Consider the following 19,050-nt stretch of genomic DNA (forward strand, 5'->3'; position numbering starts at 1 on the left):
TCACATACTCTGTACCAATTTGATATTCCATAAGGTATCAAACTAATTTACAATTGAATGAATCAATTCTGAGTTTCCCAATCCCCTGGCAACCCATTCTAACAGATTTATAATTTGACCTAATTCCTCATCTGAGGAACTTTACTTTGTTTCTGATGTTATCCACATTAGCTCATTGGACAAGGCACAGAAGCTGTTGGCATCTCTGCGTCCTCATGAAAACATCTATACAAATTGATGAAGAACACAAGGGTCTGGAAGCCCAGAACCGGTATTACCCTCCAGTGGATATAGTGTAAACTGCTAATGCAGAGTTTCTCACAAAAGGTGTCCTCACAATGTGGCAAAAATGGAGGAGACACACAATCATTTATGTTCAAGATGAGAAAGGGGCAGTGGCACCGACAGGCCATCCAATGAGTCTGTCCTGGGACATTGTGTGAAAATTGTGACATCTGCAACATTCAAGTTGCAGGGTGTGTTACACAGTACAGAGGCAAGGATCAGAATGCCATGTCATGAGACACAGCATGTATGCAATGCAACATCTACTTTCACTGGAATTAAGAAAGGCTATAAGATGTCCTCTCCACATGAGGTTACCATGCTGTTCAGGGCTGGGGTTTTGTTGCAGAACAGTACGAAGGGTGCCAAACAATCCTTGCATGCGTTGCTTTGAACAATTGGAGAATGGGACATGGGTGTGTATGTTGCACAATAGAAGATAAGCGTACTTAAAGTGTGGGCTTGGACTCTGTTTAAATGATGGCTTTATTTAAGTTAGCCCTATGCTAAAACACTATATCTATGCAATTAATTCACGCCTAAATGCCCCCAAATTTATATATCCATCACATGTTCCCCCATTCTATTAGCTCTCAGGCCTTCCTTCATCCTATATTAGTTGATAATATAATGAACAATGATGATCTGTGAGGTCCACAGTATTGTACCTCGTAGCAAAATGAGGTTGTTCATCAGAGGGAACATTACATTCACTGTCCTTTAGTGGAGCATGATTGGCTGCAGCAAAACAAACAGAATTTTGTTGGTAATAACTTTTCATGGAACTAGTTGGGCGATTAAATAACTCCGCAAGGGCCGGCATCTCATCATCAAGTCATCCTTTATTTATGCAAGAACAGCCGTTAGCTTTAGTACTGCCTCATTCAGAGTCAGGTACCAGAATATCAGTATCTCTGACACTCACCCTTTTTATCCGTCAACCAGGGCTCACTGATTGGACCAGATTAAGAGCTCCAATCAGCTAGGTCGAGCTGGCTTACCTTGCTACAGTTACTACAGATTTCACCACCACAGGTGAAGTCATCTGTCACTGACTAAAATGTTTTGATACTGCAGAGGCCAACAAAACTTGTTTAATCTCAACTGCTAATCGAAATTTGTCACTATTGTCTTCTCATAATACGATTCACAGATTACTGAGTTTCGTTTCAAATCTTTGTTAACAAGAATAAATTTTCCAAGGTATGTGTATCCATATGCCATGTTGATGCTCATGAGTTTGATTGAAATCGGCAAATTACATTTTGCAAACTTTGCTCTGGATTTGGAAGGCCAGCTAAAAGCGGGGTGGAGGGAGGAGTGTTTACATGTTAATTTTAATTCTATAATAATAAACTTGATGTTGCATGTACAAGTTCCCCTCCAAATTGCATATCATCCCGAATTAGAACTAAGTCCCATTCCTTTATTGTCGTTCCTGAAATGCCTTACCTAACAGCACTGTCAGAGTAAGTATATCACACAGACTGCAGCAGTTCAAGAAGGCTGCTTACCACCTTTTCAAAGGCATTTAAGTATCAGAAATAAAGACTGTTATTGCCAGAAATGTCTACATCCGATGTATGAATAACAATAAAAACAAACCAGGAACACCATCTAAGGAAGTAAGGCATTCATTGAGTGTAGCCAATGTGGATGTATGTTTCGAGTCTGTTAGAATTCATTCAGCAGCTAGCAAGACTAGTTGGTGAGGAGTATTCAGAAGATAAAACTTAATTGGATTTTTAAATATTAACATGCAAAACTTTCAATAGGACCTGTTTTGGATTTGCTGTGATTCCTCATTAGGTAGTAAACAGATTAGTAAGTTTGTATTAAATTGTTGAATGCTATTACTTTTGCAGGTCGAATCACAGAGTAGTAGATAATAATTAATTGATTTTTTTAATGAGAAAGATTGCTTTTTTGATTCACTTTGTTTTTGCTGCTTAGTTGGTGATGGAATTTGAAGTTGGTATTTTATAGTGTCAGATTCCATTGTAGTTTAATGATTAATCGTAATAAGCATAAATCAATATTTTTCAGGGGTTTCTGTTAATTCTGCAATTAATGATGCTTTTTAACTGCTCTCCAGACTATGAGCTGGTGTACTGTTCCCAACAGACTTTGTTATAGTAAAATCTGTTTATACTAATACTTACACAGTTAAAAAAAAAACACAACACCAGGTTATAGTCCAACAGGTTTATTTGGAGGCACTAGCTTTCGAAGCGCTGCTTCTTCATCAGGTGATTGTGGAGCAGAATCATACAACACAGAATTTATAGCAACAGGATTGCAGTGTCATGGAATATAACATTAAACAAATTTAGCTTGAATTTTTTATCTTTTAGAATGATCATGTTAGTTTCGGCTCCTCCACATGAAAATCCCAGAACTTTTTTAAAGTTACATTCTCAAGATTGCTTTATGTAACTCTAAAAAGATTCTGGGATTGACATATGAAGGAATTAAAACTAACATGATCATTCTAAAAAATGAAAGACTCAAGCAAAATTTGTTAAATATTACATTCCCTGACACTGCAATCACGTTGCTTTAAATTCTGTGTCATATGATTCTGCTCCACAACTACCTGATGAGGAAGCAGTGCTTCCAAATAAACCTGTCGGACGATAACCTGGTGTTGTGTGATTTTTAACGCTGTCCACCCCAGTCCAATACCAGAACCTCCAAATCAATGTTTACACATGTACTCAGTCAGGACTATCATTCTAAAGCAAGAAGCAATGAACATAATGTTCTATCAACGGATACAATTTATTGTCATATAAATATAAACTGGATTAGATTTTAAATTTGCAAATAACCTTTAAACCATTAAATAATGTTTACTTTCTCTCTTTGCCACCTTGCCACAACACTGAATGCTTATAAATTAATTTCTGGGGCTAGTTAGGAGGGAGGTCTAAGTTCATTGAAAATCTAGAATTGCACTTTCTAAACTTTACAACCTTTAGGAAAAGTATATTTGTCAGTTTAAAGCAGCAAATACTATTTAAACACTTCTGTTTTCAATCATTAAAATCTGCATTATACTTTTTAAAATTATGCACATCGTGATGTAATAAACCTACTTATATGAACAGCCAATATTAAGACAAAGTGCTTTAACATTTAACCAAAGACCATGGGGCTGCTCTCCCATTAGAGAGAGATGACTGGTGGTTATTTAACCTGAAGATCACCACACCTTAGGTGAGGGCACAGGTTAAGAAGATGAATCCTTTGTAGTAACCTCAGCCAGTTTAGCAATTGAATCTATGCTATTGACATACTCTGCGTCATAAACCTGCCATCCAGCCAACTGAACTAATCAACCCCCATTTATAATGATAGAATAACTTAAAGATTTGGAAAACATATTGTAGACTTGCTTTAAACCCAGAATGGGAGCTAGCATAGCTGAGGACTATGGTGGAGGCGCAAAACAGTTTGAACATGGCAGTGGGAGATTTAACTATCTGGGCATTATATATATTGTCTCCATCAATCTCATGCCTCAATACTACCTGTAAGCCTAATATAAATATGAACCCTAATGACTTCAAGGAGGTAAACATCTTGATGCTCGACTGCCTGTCCATTCTCTTCCTGCCAAGTAGCTAGCTTTGAATTTTCTCCTTATAACCATAATTAAATTTTCAAGTGATGTTATTTTATCTATAAATTTGAGTTATTTTGTTTTCTATTGACAGCCTGAAGAGGTTGGGGAAGAAGCTATTGAAATCATGGGAGAAAATACAATGGAAACAGAAGGCGAAGTTGAACCTGAAACTTATGAAGAGGCTCCACAGGTAAGACAGTCAGATACTCAGTCGCAGGTGACTAATGTAGATATGTTTGAGAAGTTGTTGTACTGAATCTATCAGCATTGAAACTTTAGGGTAGCTTTTCATCCTGAACATAGTAAAATTTGAATATAATATTGCTTTCAGCCACCAGTCCAGAAACATGAGAGATTAGACTAGGGATTTATGAAGATTATTTGCAGTTCTAATAAATGATATTTGATCTAGAATAATAAATTCACAGCCACTTTAGTAAATATTCTGCATAAGTGAAGAATGGGGGGTAAAAAGACTCTGTAAAAAGTAATTGTGTCATATGCACAACATAATTGCAATGTTAATTATAGATGTATTGTTCTTGAAGTGAATGAAATAATTAAACAGTTTTATCATTTTAAAATGGAAGTAGAATATAAGACCAGTTATAATGATATAAAACAATAAGTATCTTAAATTACTTTTAAAAAGTTTCCTTGTATATGATCTGACATGAGATCAGTTATTTCTAATCAATCATCGAACACTGGAAACAGGGTTATTGGTATTACATGGTGTTTTTTGTTTTCCTGGGAGCAGGCTGATGGAGGTTGCATAAGGTTGGGATTGGGGCCAGCATCACAAAAATTGTGTCATATCGGAGGGGGTGCGAATCACATCATATATTTAGCTCCATTGTGATTTTAGCAGTGGGACAGGAGATAGTGGTTGGCCCACTGCCTGTGAGTCAGTTGAGGTCCTGAAATGGATAACTAAGGCTTATTCCTGTTGCCACTGGTATTTTGCCAGCAGCAGGGGAGGGATCCCTAATGTTCAGGTAATTTGTTTCCTACGAAAGCCTACTCCCTGATCTAGCTCCCTCCCTCCTGATATCCACATTCCTGATGGCAACCCCTTTATCCCTATGACTGGAGGACTTCATCCCTGTGACTGCACTCCCGCCCCATTCCACCACCTCTGCCCCCTCCAAACCCCACCCCCACTTACCTTGTTATTCCCTTGTTTGAGAGAGCAGCCAATCATTTGATTGGGAGCAGATGTCTCACGCTAAGTTAATTACCAGCTCAATGTAAATTCAGTTTTGTATTTCCTGGTCACACAAATACAGGCTTGTTCCTGAATTTTCAGCTACATCACAAAATGCCAGCAATGATTTTCAGTCAAAAGAAACACCTCATTTTAATTGTAGATTGATACTATTTTTAGTGGTGCCCCCTGCACACATATGGGATAAAATTAATTATCTTCTACAGGTCATATATCTGCATTCAATGCACGAGTTAATCTTATTTGATTCCGGTCATATGGGGATATTATTATTTAAATAGATAAAGCACAGCGTGAGTTAACCTACACTCTGAACACATTGAAATTAAATGTGGAAACTGGCACATTCTGAAACTGCTTCCTGACACACTGTCAATTTTGTCAGTTTTAATAACCCCACCTGCTCCCAAAGTGTGAACAATGATATGAAGCTTCCACATAATTGGTTGTTATATTTCATATGATCTGCTGTGAATTTAATTAGATACATAACTCTGATGTTTGAGAGCCAGATAGAAACATTTTACTGAGAACCAGGATTAACAAGACATCATAAGTATTTGATTCATGTGACAACAAGGGATCTAGGAAATGCTCTGAGGTTTCTGGGAATATGCAAAATGGACTTCTAAACTGGAATGGATCATTTCATATCAAAACATTTAAAAATATGAATAAGGATGATCCCAATTCAAAAGGAAAGGATTCAGTAGGATTTGCACAACACAATTTGAACATGAATCTTGACACGTTTGACACAGGCTGACAATCAATATTGAAATTTTCCTTATTTTCCCAATGTACAATAAATTTGCATAATGTAAATTCCAAATGCTTATTTGGTGAGGCTGTATATGAAACTTCTATGTGTCATAGGATGGAAGTCACTGAAACATTTTTCTTTTTGTATTCCAGAAGTCTATTGATTGTAATTCATGCAGATAGATTTTCTGCCTTTAGTCCTCCAGCAATGTCCTCCACTCTAACACACAACTGTTCATTAGATTCAGTTTGAGAGCAACCTTGGTCACTGAATGTAAATCTCCCCATCCTCTATAGGTACAACCATAGCTCTTACCCCTCCATCTCTTATCCCTCCATGATAGAACAGCATTCTATCGTGCATCTTGTCAGCACTATACTTGGAACTCAGAGATTGGAAAATGAGAATGTATGGGCTGAAGGAAGTGGTGTGGTTCAAATAGCCTACAGAATTGATGTAAGAAGTATATTCAAGTTTCATGAATCAATTATTTAAACAGAGAAAGTGCTAAACTTATGGAAGGAAAAGGGAATGCCCTGATTTCGTTTTCCAAATTAGTGTTAGCCAGAAGCAGGTGAAAAGGAATGGTGGACGTGTTCTGGAGCTGTGGGTGTTGGAAATACTGGCATGGGAACCTAGAGCTCTTAAGGTTTATGAAGCAGCATTAGTTGTAGAGAAAGGTACTTGCTGTTTGGCTGACATAATTTGATGCCCAAATAAAGATTGTTTGATAAATCTTAGCAGGACTTATATACTTAATGGTAAGGTCTGAGGCAGTATTGCTGAACAAAGAGACCTCGGACTGCAGGTTCATAGCTCCTTGAAAGTAGAGTGGCAGGTAGATAGGATAGTGAAGAAAGCATTTGGTATGCTTTCCTTTATTAGTCAGAGTATTGAGTACAGGTGTTGAGAGGTCATGTTGCAACTGTACAGTTAGGCCACTGTTGGAATATTGCGTGCAATTCTGGTCTCCTTCCTAATGGAATGACGTTATGAAACTTGAAAGGGTTCAGAAAAAATTTACAAGGATGTTGTCAGAGTTGGAGAATTTGAGCTGTAGGGAGAGGTTGATTAGGCTAGGGCTGTTTTCCCTGGAGCATCAGAGGCTGGGGGGTGACCTTATAGAGGTTTATAAAATCATGAGGGGTACGGATATGGTAAAGTTCTTTTCCCTGGGGTGGGGAGAGTCCAGAACGAGAGGGCATAGGTTTAGCGTGAGAGGAGAAAGATATAAAAGAGACCTAAGGGGCAACTTTTTCATGCAGAAGGTGGTGCATGTGTGGAATGAGCTGCCACAGGAAGTGGTGGAGGCTGGTACAATTGTAACATTTAAAAGGCAACTGGGTGGGTATATGAATAGGAAGGGTTTGGAGAGATATGAGCCGGGTGCTGGCAGATGGGACTAGGTTGGGTTGGGATATCTGGTTGGCATGGACAAGTTGGACCGAAGGGTCTGTTTTCATGCTGTACATCTCTATGATTCTATGTATGGTGAACTTGCTACCTGCCTCAAGATCAAAGCTGCCTATGGGGGCAAGGAAGTTTAAAAATGCTGGGTGGAAGACCTCTAACCACTTTGAGCACCAGCAAGCCCTTCACAAAGCCCTTGGGCTGTAAGGGCACCAGTGCAGACATACAGCACATGCACTGGAAGATCGAAGAGTGGGTTTATAATGACATCAAACAATGCCTATCATTGAGTTTACGCATCAGTTGCCACTTTGGACCTCAGAGCTCTAGTGAATGTTCGCTTGTAAACTCTGCACTTTCAATTACCCGATGCAAAATGGTGCCTCCCTGTTTCCTGTGTGCAGGTGTACCTGAAGAGCATTTTTAGGCACACAATCATGAACTCATGGTGACAACAATGGTCGCAAATTTACATTAACACTCGGCATCCGCTGAGTGTTCTCCTCGATCTGCCTCTTGATAACAGTCACCAAGCTTTCCATGGATGCAACAATGAATGGACTCCTCTATCCATCTCACATATCTGCTGAGTAGCTCCACCAGATTCTCCCCAATTCAGCAATAGGTTCTGGTCTCCAAAGGTCTCGACTATCAATTGCATTTGATAACACAGTCTCTGTCATCTGCATGAGGGATTAACCAGAGTGTGATCTTAGACTGAATCATGAACATCTACCAAGCATTGGAATGTGTAAACAAATTGTAACTCTGCTGGTGCTTTGTGCATGGGAAAGATAAGATGCTGTATCCTCTGAGACATCAACATCCTCAAAAAAAGGTCTGAGGAGCTTCCCTGTTGAGTTCTTCACACATCTCTGCTGCAATCACACCTTCAAATGAAAAACACACAAAATTAGCTCTTTTAATATACAGCCATCTACTCTCATCCTTGAGTGCACCACACCCCCTCTGAAGCCAGGGTTGCTGGCAAAGCACTAATCTTCCTAATACTCAGCAGCCATCACTTTAATCACAGTGTCTGAGATGGAATAGCTGTCTTATACCTCTTCAAGGGGAGGCGATGGCCTAATAGCATTGTTGCCAGATTATCAATCTCAGGCACTGTTCTGGGGATCAGAGTTCAAACCCCACTGCGGCAGATGCTGAATTTGAATTGATTGAGAGTCTAATGATGACCATGAAGTTCTTGTCAGAAAATTCCCATCTGGCTCACTGAAGGATACTGCTGGCCAACATTTAACCCCAGATCCACAGCAATGTGATTGACTTGTGCTCTGGGCAATTTGGGGTGTGCAATAAATGCTGGCCAAGCCAGCAACAACCACATTTTGTGATTTTTTTTTATTTCATAAATATACTTTATTCATAAAATAATTTGATGGTCTGTACAGTTGGTCATGCCGTACATATGCAAACATTTGCAAACAAAGATCAGAATTTATCATTCATATATACATGTCTGTATGTTTATCGATCATATATCCATATATTTAGCTGAGGCATCAGCAGAGCCCAAATGACTGTGTGGGCTCCCTGTTTTCTGAGGCAGGCAGATGTTACACGGTGGTCTTTCCCCACCGCGCCTTGGCAGCAGCTGCCCCAAGCTTCAGCACGTCCCTCAACACGTAGTCCTGGACCTTGGAATGTGCCAGTCTGCAACACTCAGTCAGGGTCAACTCCTTCAGCTGGAAGATCAACAGGTTTCGGACCGCCCAGAGAGTGTCCTTCACCAAGTTGATGATCCTCCAGGCACAGTTGAAGTCCATCCCGGGTGCGTCCCGGGGAACAGACCGTAGAGCACGGAGTCCCATGTCACGGCACTGCTCAGGATGAACCTTGACAAACACCACTGCATTCCTCTCCAGACTTCTCCTGCATAGGCACATTCCAGAAGGAGGTGTGTGACAGTCTCATCCCCCCCGCAGCCACTTCGAGGGCAGCGTGTGCTGCGGCTAAGAGTCCGGGCGTGCATAAAAGATCTCACAGGCAGAGCCCTTCTCACCACCAGCCAAGCCATGTCTTGGTGCTTGTTGGAAAGTTCTGGCGATGAGGCATTCTGCCAAATGACTTTGACAGTTTGCTCAGGGAACCGCTCGATAGAATCCGCCCTCTCCTCTTCCTGAAGGGTCTCAAGGACACTACGTGCTGACTACTTCCTGATGGACTTGTGGTCAAAGGTGTTTTTCTTGATAAACTTCTTGTGAATTAATGAAAAACACAGCTCGACTATCTCTGTCTCGACAGGGCTTGGAGAATGAATGCACGGCACTCCAACTTCGGTCTTCATCCTTTCACAGTTGTTTTGGGTTTATTTTTGTCTTGCAAGTATAGAAGGAAAGTGAATTAGGCTCCAGAACCGGCTGAAGAGAATCACGTAACAGTGGACTTCTCCAGTTCATGATGGGTTACCCCATCTATATGTCCCCCCCCCAATTCAGATAACTTGACTGAATAGCTAAATTTCAGCCATTGAAAATTATAAATTAGAAGTTTCCATAGCAAATATTAATATTGTATTCAAGGAAGCACAACTAGAGCTTCTTGGATTTTTGAAGGAGAATATAATACTGTATAAATGTGTGTGGGAATTAATATCATGACAATAAGATTAATGTAACAAATAACCAATACTTGCTCTGATATGCAAAGCACACATTGATGCTCTTGGATTTGAACATTATTTCAAGGAAACACTGGTATGCTGCAATCGATATGAGTACATAAGTCATTTACATGAGTACATTGCATGTTGTTTCCTTCCAAGCTAAAACAACAATATTAATTGCCAAAGAGATTATGTGCAGAATGCACAAATTGAAATTTGATCCAATATTTTAGTTCTATGCATGGCATTTCCCCCTCCCTTGAGATGGCAGGGCAGGTGGCGAGATGAGCAAGTTAATTGGTGGGTTGAAACCATTGAGATACCAGCTTCTTTCCCTTCTCATCAGCCATTACGTTCTAAGAGGGAAGGACTATTGGCAACAATTCCAGTTCAGAACAAAGAACAATACAGCACAGAAACAGGCCGTTTAGCCCTCTAAGCCTGCACCAACACATTTTGCCCTTCCATACTAAAACTGTCTTCACTTACAGGATCCATACTCCTCTATTCTCTTCCAATTCATGTATTCATCCAGGTGCTTCTTGAATGCTGCTGTTGTGATTCCTTCCACCATCTCCTCTGGTAGTGCATTCCAGGCACTCCCTTTGTGTGAAAAACTTTCCTCACACATTTCTTTTAAACTGTAACCCCTCCACCTTGAATGTGTGTCCCCTAGTAATTGACTCCTCTACCATGGGAAAAAGCTTCATACTTTGCACTCTATCCATACCATTCACAATCTTATAAACTTCTATCAGGTCACACCTCAACCTCCTGCTATCCAATGAAAACAAACTCAGACTATCCAACCGTTCTTCATAGCTCAATTCCACATACCAGGCAACATCTTGGTGAACTGTTCTGTACACTCTACAAAGCACCTACATCCTTCTGGTAGTGTGGTGACCATAACTGTATGCAATATTCCAAGTGTGGCCTAACTAAAGTTTCATAAAGCTGCAGCATAACTTGTATATCTTTGTACTCAGTGCCTCTTCCAATGAAGGCAAGCATGCCATAGGCCTTTCTTACTACCATATCTACTTACGCTGCCACTTTCAGTGATCGGTGGACCTGCACACCCAGATCCCTCTGCGTATCAATACGCCTAAGAATTCTACCATTCACTGTGTAATTTCCACCTGTACTTGGCCTTCCAAAGTGCATCACCTCACATTAATCCATTATTAAACTTCATCTGCTATTTTTCGGCCCATGTCTCCAATTGATTTACATCCTGCTGTGTCCTCTGACAATCCTCCTCATTATCTGCAACTCCACCAATCTTTGTATTGTCCTCAAACTTACTAAATAGATCACCCATGTTTTCCTCCAAAGCATTTATGTAGACCACAAACAGCAGAGGTCCCAGCACTGATCGCTGTGGAACATCACTAGTCATAACCCTCCATTCTGAAAAGCATCCTTCCACCACTACCCTCTGTCTCTTATGACTAAACTAGTTCTGTATCCATCTTGCCAACTCATCCCGAAACCACCTCCTCTGGTGGTTCACCTTTTGTACCAGTCTGCCTTGAGGGACCTTGTCAAAGGCATTTCTGAAGTCCAAGCAGACAACATCAGCTGCTTTTCTCACAAGAATCATCTTCATCACCTACTCAAAAAACTCGATTAGGTTAGTGAGGCATGACCTCCTGTACACAAAACCATGCTCTCTGTTGCTAAGAAGCCCATTTGCCTCTAAAATGCGTACAGATCTTGTCCCTAAGAATCTTTTCCAATAATTTCCCTATCACCGAAATGAGGCACACAGGCCTGTAATCTCCTTGATTATCCTCCTAGCCTTCATAAACAATGGGATAACATTGGTTATTCTCCAGTTCTCTGGGACCTCACCTGAGGCCAATAAGAATACACAGTTGTCTGTCAATCCTCCAGCACTTTGTTCTCTTGCCTTGTTCAATACTCTGGGATTGACCTGGCGACTTATCCACCTTAATATTTTTTAAGACACATAATACCTTTCCCTTTTTAATAACAACTTGGCTTAGAAATTCGACACTCACTTTCCTAAGAACATCCTGCACCAATTACTTTTCTTTGGTGAATACCGACATAAAATATTTAAGACCTCACTTAGCTCTTCCGGTTCCATACATAGATTCCCTCCTTTGTCCTTGAGTGGGCTCTTTCCCTGGCTACCATCTTGCTTTTTATATATGTATAAGAAGCCTTGGGGTTCTCCTTAATCCTGTTCGCTAACAAATTTTAATGACTCCTTTTAGCTCTTCTAATTCCTTGTTTAAGTGCTTTCTTATTCTCCTTATATACTTCAAGGGTTTTGTTAGTTCTCATCCTCCTAGACCATACATACACTTCCTTTTCCATTTTGACCAAACTCATAACATCCTTGGTCATCCAAGGTTCACGGAACTTGCCATACCTATTCTTTATTCTCGTAGGAATATACCGCTCCTGAATTCTTATCAACTGCCTTTTGAAATGCTCCCACATGACTGATATGGATTTACCCCCAAAGAGCCACCTCGAATCAAAATTCTCCAGTTCCTGCCTAATATTGTAGATGGCCTTCCCCCAATTTAACACCTTCACCCAAGGACTGCTGTCATCTATATCCATGAATATTCTTCAAACTCATGGTATTATGGTCATTACTTCCGAAATACTCCCCCACTGAAACTTCACTCACCTGGCCGGACTCATTTCCCAAAACCAGGTCCAGTATGACCTTTTCCCTGGTGGACTGTTTACATGCTGTATGAAGAAACCCTCCTGAATGGGGTCCTTAGAAATTGTGCCTCATCCAAGCCCCAAGCACGAAGTGAGTCCCAGTTAATATAGGGGAAGTTAAAATCACCCATCACAACAACTCTGCTCTTCTTACATCTTTCCAGGATCTGTCTACATATTCTCTCCTTTATCTCCTGCTGGCTGCTGACTGTTTGTGATTTCACCTTTCCTATTCCTGAGTTCTACCCACATTACTACACGTCCTTTGATGAATCCTTCCTCAGTAGATCTGTGAGATACTCCTTTATCAGTAATACAGCCCCTCACCCCTTTTATATCGCTTTCTATTACACCTGATTCATCTAAACTCTGGGATGTTTGGCTGCCATTCCTGAGCCTCTTTCAGCCAAGCCTCCATAATTGCAATAACATCATAGTTCTAAGTACTAACCAAAGCTGTAAATTCATCTGCCTTGTCTATTATACGTCTCGCATTGAAACACAATGCATTTCCGACCACCTCCCCAGCTCTTTTCAGCAGCATTTCCTGTCTGTTCTTGTTCTTAGTCATAGTTGCCTTGGTTTCTACTTCTCCCTCAGTTTTTGCATCTACTGCCCTACTTCTCTGCTTCCCATCCCATTGCCACATTAGTTTAAACCCTCCCCAAACACTCTACAGAGTATCCCCCCCAATGACATCAGTCCCGGTCCTGCCTAAGTGTACAGGCCCCACCTTCCTCAGAACCTGTCCCATTGCCCCATGAATCTGAAACCTTCCCCCTCACACCATCTTTTCAGCCATGTGTTTATCCTATATAACCAGCTGTTTCTACTCTGACTAGCTCAAGGCACAGGTAGTAATCCTGAGATTAGATTTAGATTAGATTACATTACAGTGTGGAAACAGGCCCTTCGGCCTAACAAGTCCACACCGACCTGCCGAAGTGCAACCCACCCCTACATTTACCCCTTACCTAACACTACGGGCAATTTAGCATGGCCAATTCACCTGACCTGCACATCTTTGGACTGTGGGAGGAAACCGGAGCACCCGGAGGAAACCCACACAGACACGGGGAGAATGTGCAAACTCCACACAGTCAGTCGCCTGAGGCAGGAATTGAACCCGGGTCTCTGGCACTGTGAGGCAGCAGTGCTAACACTGTGCCACCATGCCGCCCACAGAGATAACTGCCTTTGAAGTCCTACATTTCAACTTTCGTCCTAGCACTCTATATTCTGTGTTTAGGACCTCATGTCTTTTATTTCGTCCCAACATGTACCATGACCACTGGTTGTTCATCCTCCCCCTCCAGAATGTCCTGCAACTGCTCCAAGATATCCAGGACCCTAGCACCAGGGAGGCAACATACCATCCTGGACTCTCACTTGCAGCCACAGAAATGCCTATCTGTTCCCCTTCTGATTGAATCCCTGATAACAATAGCACTTCCATGTCTAATTCTCCCTTCCACTGCTGCAGAGTCAATGATGATGCCATGAATTTGGCTGCTGCTGTTATCCCCTGACAGATCATTCCCCTCAACAGTATCCAAAAAGGTATATCTGTTTTGAAGGGGAATAGCCAAGGAGATTCCTGCACTGCCAGCTTAGCTCTCCTGCTCTGCCTGGTGGTAACCCATTCCCTTCCTGCCTTGGAATGTCTGCAGTATGACCATCTCTCTATATGTGCTATCCACGACACTGTCCACCTTGCAAATGCTCCACAGTGTCCCCAGATGCCACTCCAATTCCGAAACTCCAGATTCCAGGAGCTGCAGGTGGCGTCCCACATCCAGGAAGAGGAGCAGACTACGATTTGGAGCTCTTCTGCCATGTCTTTCTCCTTTTTCTTTTTTTTTTCTTTTTAGTAAGCAGGATGTCTGACACTCCTGTTTTTTTCTCTTTTTTTTCTTACCCCCACACTACCGCCTAACTGCGCTAGTGCTTATTTTTTCCTCCACACCCATGTTGTGTGTGTGCAGGTGTGAGACACAGTGAAAGGCACAAGGTGCACGAATCTTTATTCAAATTTCCACCACCAGGAAGAAAGGAAACACCCGAGTGGCCAGTGACAAGCAGTGCCCTTCACATCAAAGGGCAATGCTGTGTGATCAAACAGTGAAGGGGAGGGCAGGGATTAAATCAAAATAGAGTTGGAGAGGGAAATAATGCACTCCACTCCCTGCAGCGCCCACCTCTCCCTGAACAACTCAAGGGTGTTGGTGGACACCGTGTGCTCCTTTTCTTTCTCCTTTTTAATTTAATTAATCCTTACAATATCAAATAATTTTAGTACTAAATTGAAGTTACTAATGCTCTCTGCCAATTTTCTGCTAATTATGCCTTTAAGTGGTCAATAACGCTACTTAAGGGCTTTAACCTGCCTTATTATCAGCCTTATTATCTGTGGTGGCAGTTTTCCTGAAAAGGAAACCAGGTCAGCCTGCCTGCAGAGTCTGTGTGGTGAGGCCTCCATCTGACCCTGTCTGGGGGTAGTTAGAGGCAGAAATGAGGGGCATGGGAGTGGCTGCAGAAAGCACCCCACTCCCCTTGCCTCTCACACTTCTGTTTTTCAGTCAGTGTTAACGCCCCTGAAAGGATAAGAAGTTCTAATATGGCTGAATGGATGTTCATCTGGAGAAGTTTCTCAAATGTGGGAGATTTGCCGTTAAAGGTGCGTGTTCCATACCATGTGCAAGGAGCATGAAATCCAGCCCCTCAATGATTATTGAAAAAACACTACTTAATTTCAGAGATAATCACTGTCAATTTGCACAACAGCAAGATCCCATGAGGAGCAATGAAATGAATCACTAGGTTATCAGTTTCTTCAGTGATGTTAGTTGAGGGATAAATGTTGGCCAGGACTTTGGGAGAATACATCAGCCCCTTTGAATAGTGTTGGGGGATCCTTCATATCAATCTGAATGGATGATAAGGGCCACAGTTTCACATCTGATTCCAAAGACAGAACTACTTCTGTAAATAAAAGCAAAGTGCTGAAGATGCTCGTGACCTGAAATAAAAACTGAAAGTGCTGGCGGACCTCAGTAGGTCTGACAGCATTGATAGAGAGAAGAGAAAACAGAGTTAATGTTTTGAGCTTGAAATGTCTTTTCTTTGGAGCTGATTGGGACTGGAAAATGACAGTTTTTATACTTTTGACAGAGAGGAACAAGTGAAACAGATGTTGAGCTGCAAAAGTGACTATTATTAATAAATTGTTAAATTGTTTGTTTACCCCTAGAAACCTGGTGTAGAGTTTTGGTTATTCACAAAATCTGCAAATCTAAAATTCACAAATTCAAAAAAACTTTTGTTTAGGAAACATTGAGGTCAGTTTTGAGAGTCATTGAGTATTTTAATTTTACTGTTTTGTGAATACAGGAATAGGGAGACTGATTTGATTCAATTGTCTGTCTCGGTATGATGGCATCATCTACATGCTCTTTGTTGGCACAAAGGCACAGTGATTTTACATGCACACTAAAGACACCCAGATATACTTCATCTTTCTCTCAACTCACCCACTCTTGCTAAATTATAAGACTGCCTATCCAATATCTAGTACCAGTTGAGCAGAAATTTGTTCAGGTTAAATTTTGGGTCTGTCTGAAATCACTGTTCCCACTAAAAACTCGATTTCCCAACTCCCTACTCCTCCCTCTCCCTGGCAACCCATCTGAAATTGAGTCAGTCCGTGCCAGCTTGCTGTCACATTTAATCCTGATATGAACTTCTGACTTCATATTTCAAATGTTTAATTCCACCTCAGCGTTATCGCTCAATTTCACTCTGTTTCAACTCATGTACTATTGACCAGCCTTCATTACCTTTAGATTTGACAACTCCAAAGCATTCCTGCTTGGTATCCCACTATCCACCTTGAGTAAAAGCAGCACATCCAGACCTCTGCTGCAAGTGATAAAACCTGCAACAAGTCCCATTCCTCTATTATATCTGTGCTGATCTATATTGTTCCTAGGAGAAAGTGAGGGCTGCAGATGCTGGAGATCAGAGCTGAAAATGTGTTGCTGGAAAAGCGCAGCAGGTCAGGCAGCATCCAAGGAACAGGAGAATCGACATTTCGGGCATAAGCCCTTCTTCAGGATTCCTGAAGAAGGGCTTATGCCCGAAACGTCGATTCTTCTGTTCCTTGGATGCTGCCTGACCTGCTGCGCTTTTCCAGCAACACATTTTCAGCTATATTGTTCCTAGTCAAGCTATGTCTTGATTTTAAATATCCCATCTTTGCAAGATCTTACATTTCCCTGTCTCTGTAATCTCCTCCAACTTCACTATCATGGAAGATATTTGCACTCCTCAAACTCTAGTCTCTTGTGCATTCTCAATCAAAATTGTTCCAATATTGATGGTCACACTTGCATTTGCCTCGGTGCCAACTCTGCGTTTTTCTCCTTACGCCTCTCAAATTATTGACTTTGCTTTCATTCACTAAGACATTTTTGATCATCCAATTTTATATCTCCTTAAGTTGGTCAGTGAGATATTTTGTTTGATAATATTCCTGCAAAACATCTGGGGAGACATTTTATTACATTACACATGCTTGATAAATAAGAGTTGCTGTTGATTATCAATCTTATTCCAGGTAGTTGAAACTGACTTAAGCAATCAAACAGAAAAGACTACAGATAAATACATTCCAACAAATGCTTGCATGGTGTGGGTGAGTGTAAGAGTACTTTAGAATCACAGGCAGTCTATTTTGTGATTGATAGCATTCATACAATTGTCATATCACATTATGATTTATCATATTTTATACATTTGTTCATAAATACAACTCTGCTAAACAGCAAGAATAACTAGACTGGAAGCCACCTAATCACATATCCACAGCCAAACAAAATAATCAGCATGATTTATCAAAAGCTTTTTACAGATGTACAAGAAGTTCCTGTAGGGTGTGTATTTTTTTTTAAGCAGGTAGGCATCACTCAGTTTTTGATATTTACATGACTCTTGAGATTTACATTTTTTTATCCCAAAAAGTGATATGACAAAAAAGAAACAATAATTAGATGCAAAATTGTATTTTGTTCCTAATCATCTTGAGAGGACTGCTACAGTGAACATTTCTTTCTCTTGCTGGATGTCACATTTGAGAAACATGTTTGATATTACTTCTGTCATTAAACACATTGGTAATCCTCCTATTCATTAGTCGTAATCCAAGCATAAAATATCACAATTAGTACAGAGGAATATAACAGGTGGATGAATTAGTAACAATTTTCAGTGAATTAATTAGTTTCAGGACTAATTTATCTAACATCAAAATGCTTTAAACTGTTATTGAATGGGTTGGTGGTAGCATTTCATTCTCTAGAATTTACCTTGTCAGCACTATGTGCTCATGAAGTGAATATACCAATTCTAATTGAAATAGTAATCTGCAATTTGAAACTAATGGAAATGGAGCTAGAACATATTTTGTTCTCTAAAATAGGCATTGTTATTTTAAAAATGGGAGAATACTGAGTCAAATACTATGATCACAGTTGGAACTGAAATAATATGCAAGGAAATAAACATCTGCAACAGTCCTTCCGATCTTTCAAAGCAGCACAATTACATATTCCAGCATTAAATGCCATGGCTATTAACAAGTGTTGACAGCCAATAATCTTCTTTCTGTATGTCATCCACTTTGTATTGCAGACATATTTTCAAGTATCAATAATGATGGTGTGCATGTTCTTAAAATTACAGTGTGCACCATGTTTTTCAGTTCTGTGGAAATTAATGGTATTCCAATTAAAGACACCAGTTAAAATAAATACTGTAAGAAATACAGCCCTTCCCCTAGCAAATTTTAGCTGAACTACTTTTGGAAAAACTGAATTGCATGTATATACTATAATAAAATGCTGTTCAGAGCATGTTCTGCAAATGATGGAAAGTCACAGTTTGAGATAAAGCTGCTGTTTGATTTTAGGGAAGTTACCTGCTTATTAAAACTGCATATCAACGATTTGAGGAAGTGGAAATGCTGTGACATGTTCTGGATGTTTAAAATCAGTGAGTAACAAGGAACACAACCAAATGTGGTTCTGTCTCATTTTCATGGTTATATCAATTGGAGATCTGTGTTTATTACACAAGCAGAATACAAAAAAAACCTGTCCCAATCCTACCCCTCTCCACATTAATTTAATTTAATGAGCATGTATAATTGCTACTTTGTTACCAGAACTTAAGTCTGGTAACTGATAACTGTCCAAATTACTGTTAATTTTTGAAGTTTAATACAAAAAGTCAGTCAGAAATGTTGTTAACTCCAAAGAATCAGTGAATACTATTAGCTGATAAGAAAGCAAAAGAAAAAACATTTTTTTTCTTCATTCACTGGAGTGAGGACATCACTGGCT

At 40.3% G+C, this 19,050-nt stretch overlaps 1 protein-coding gene across 2 annotated transcripts in view; it reads left to right on the forward strand.

Moving 5' to 3' along the window:
- sncb (synuclein, beta) overlaps positions 1 to 19,050 on the forward strand; it is a 68,818-nt gene that overhangs the window by 37,096 nt on the left and 12,672 nt on the right. For both annotated transcript variants that reach the window (XM_043703728.2, XM_043703729.2), the window contains exon 5: positions 4,005 to 4,103. In XM_043703728.2, the coding sequence (XP_043559663.1) occupies positions 4,005 to 4,103 (99 nt within the window). The remainder of the gene's footprint in view (positions 1 to 4,004; positions 4,104 to 19,050) is intronic.

The sequence above is a fragment of the Chiloscyllium plagiosum genome, unplaced genomic scaffold (genome assembly GCF_037043375.1).
Source record: "Chiloscyllium plagiosum isolate Xiang-an unplaced genomic scaffold, Cpla_swu_hap1 HiC_scaffold_16, whole genome shotgun sequence".
Lineage (NCBI taxonomy): Eukaryota > Metazoa > Chordata > Chondrichthyes > Orectolobiformes > Hemiscylliidae > Chiloscyllium > Chiloscyllium plagiosum.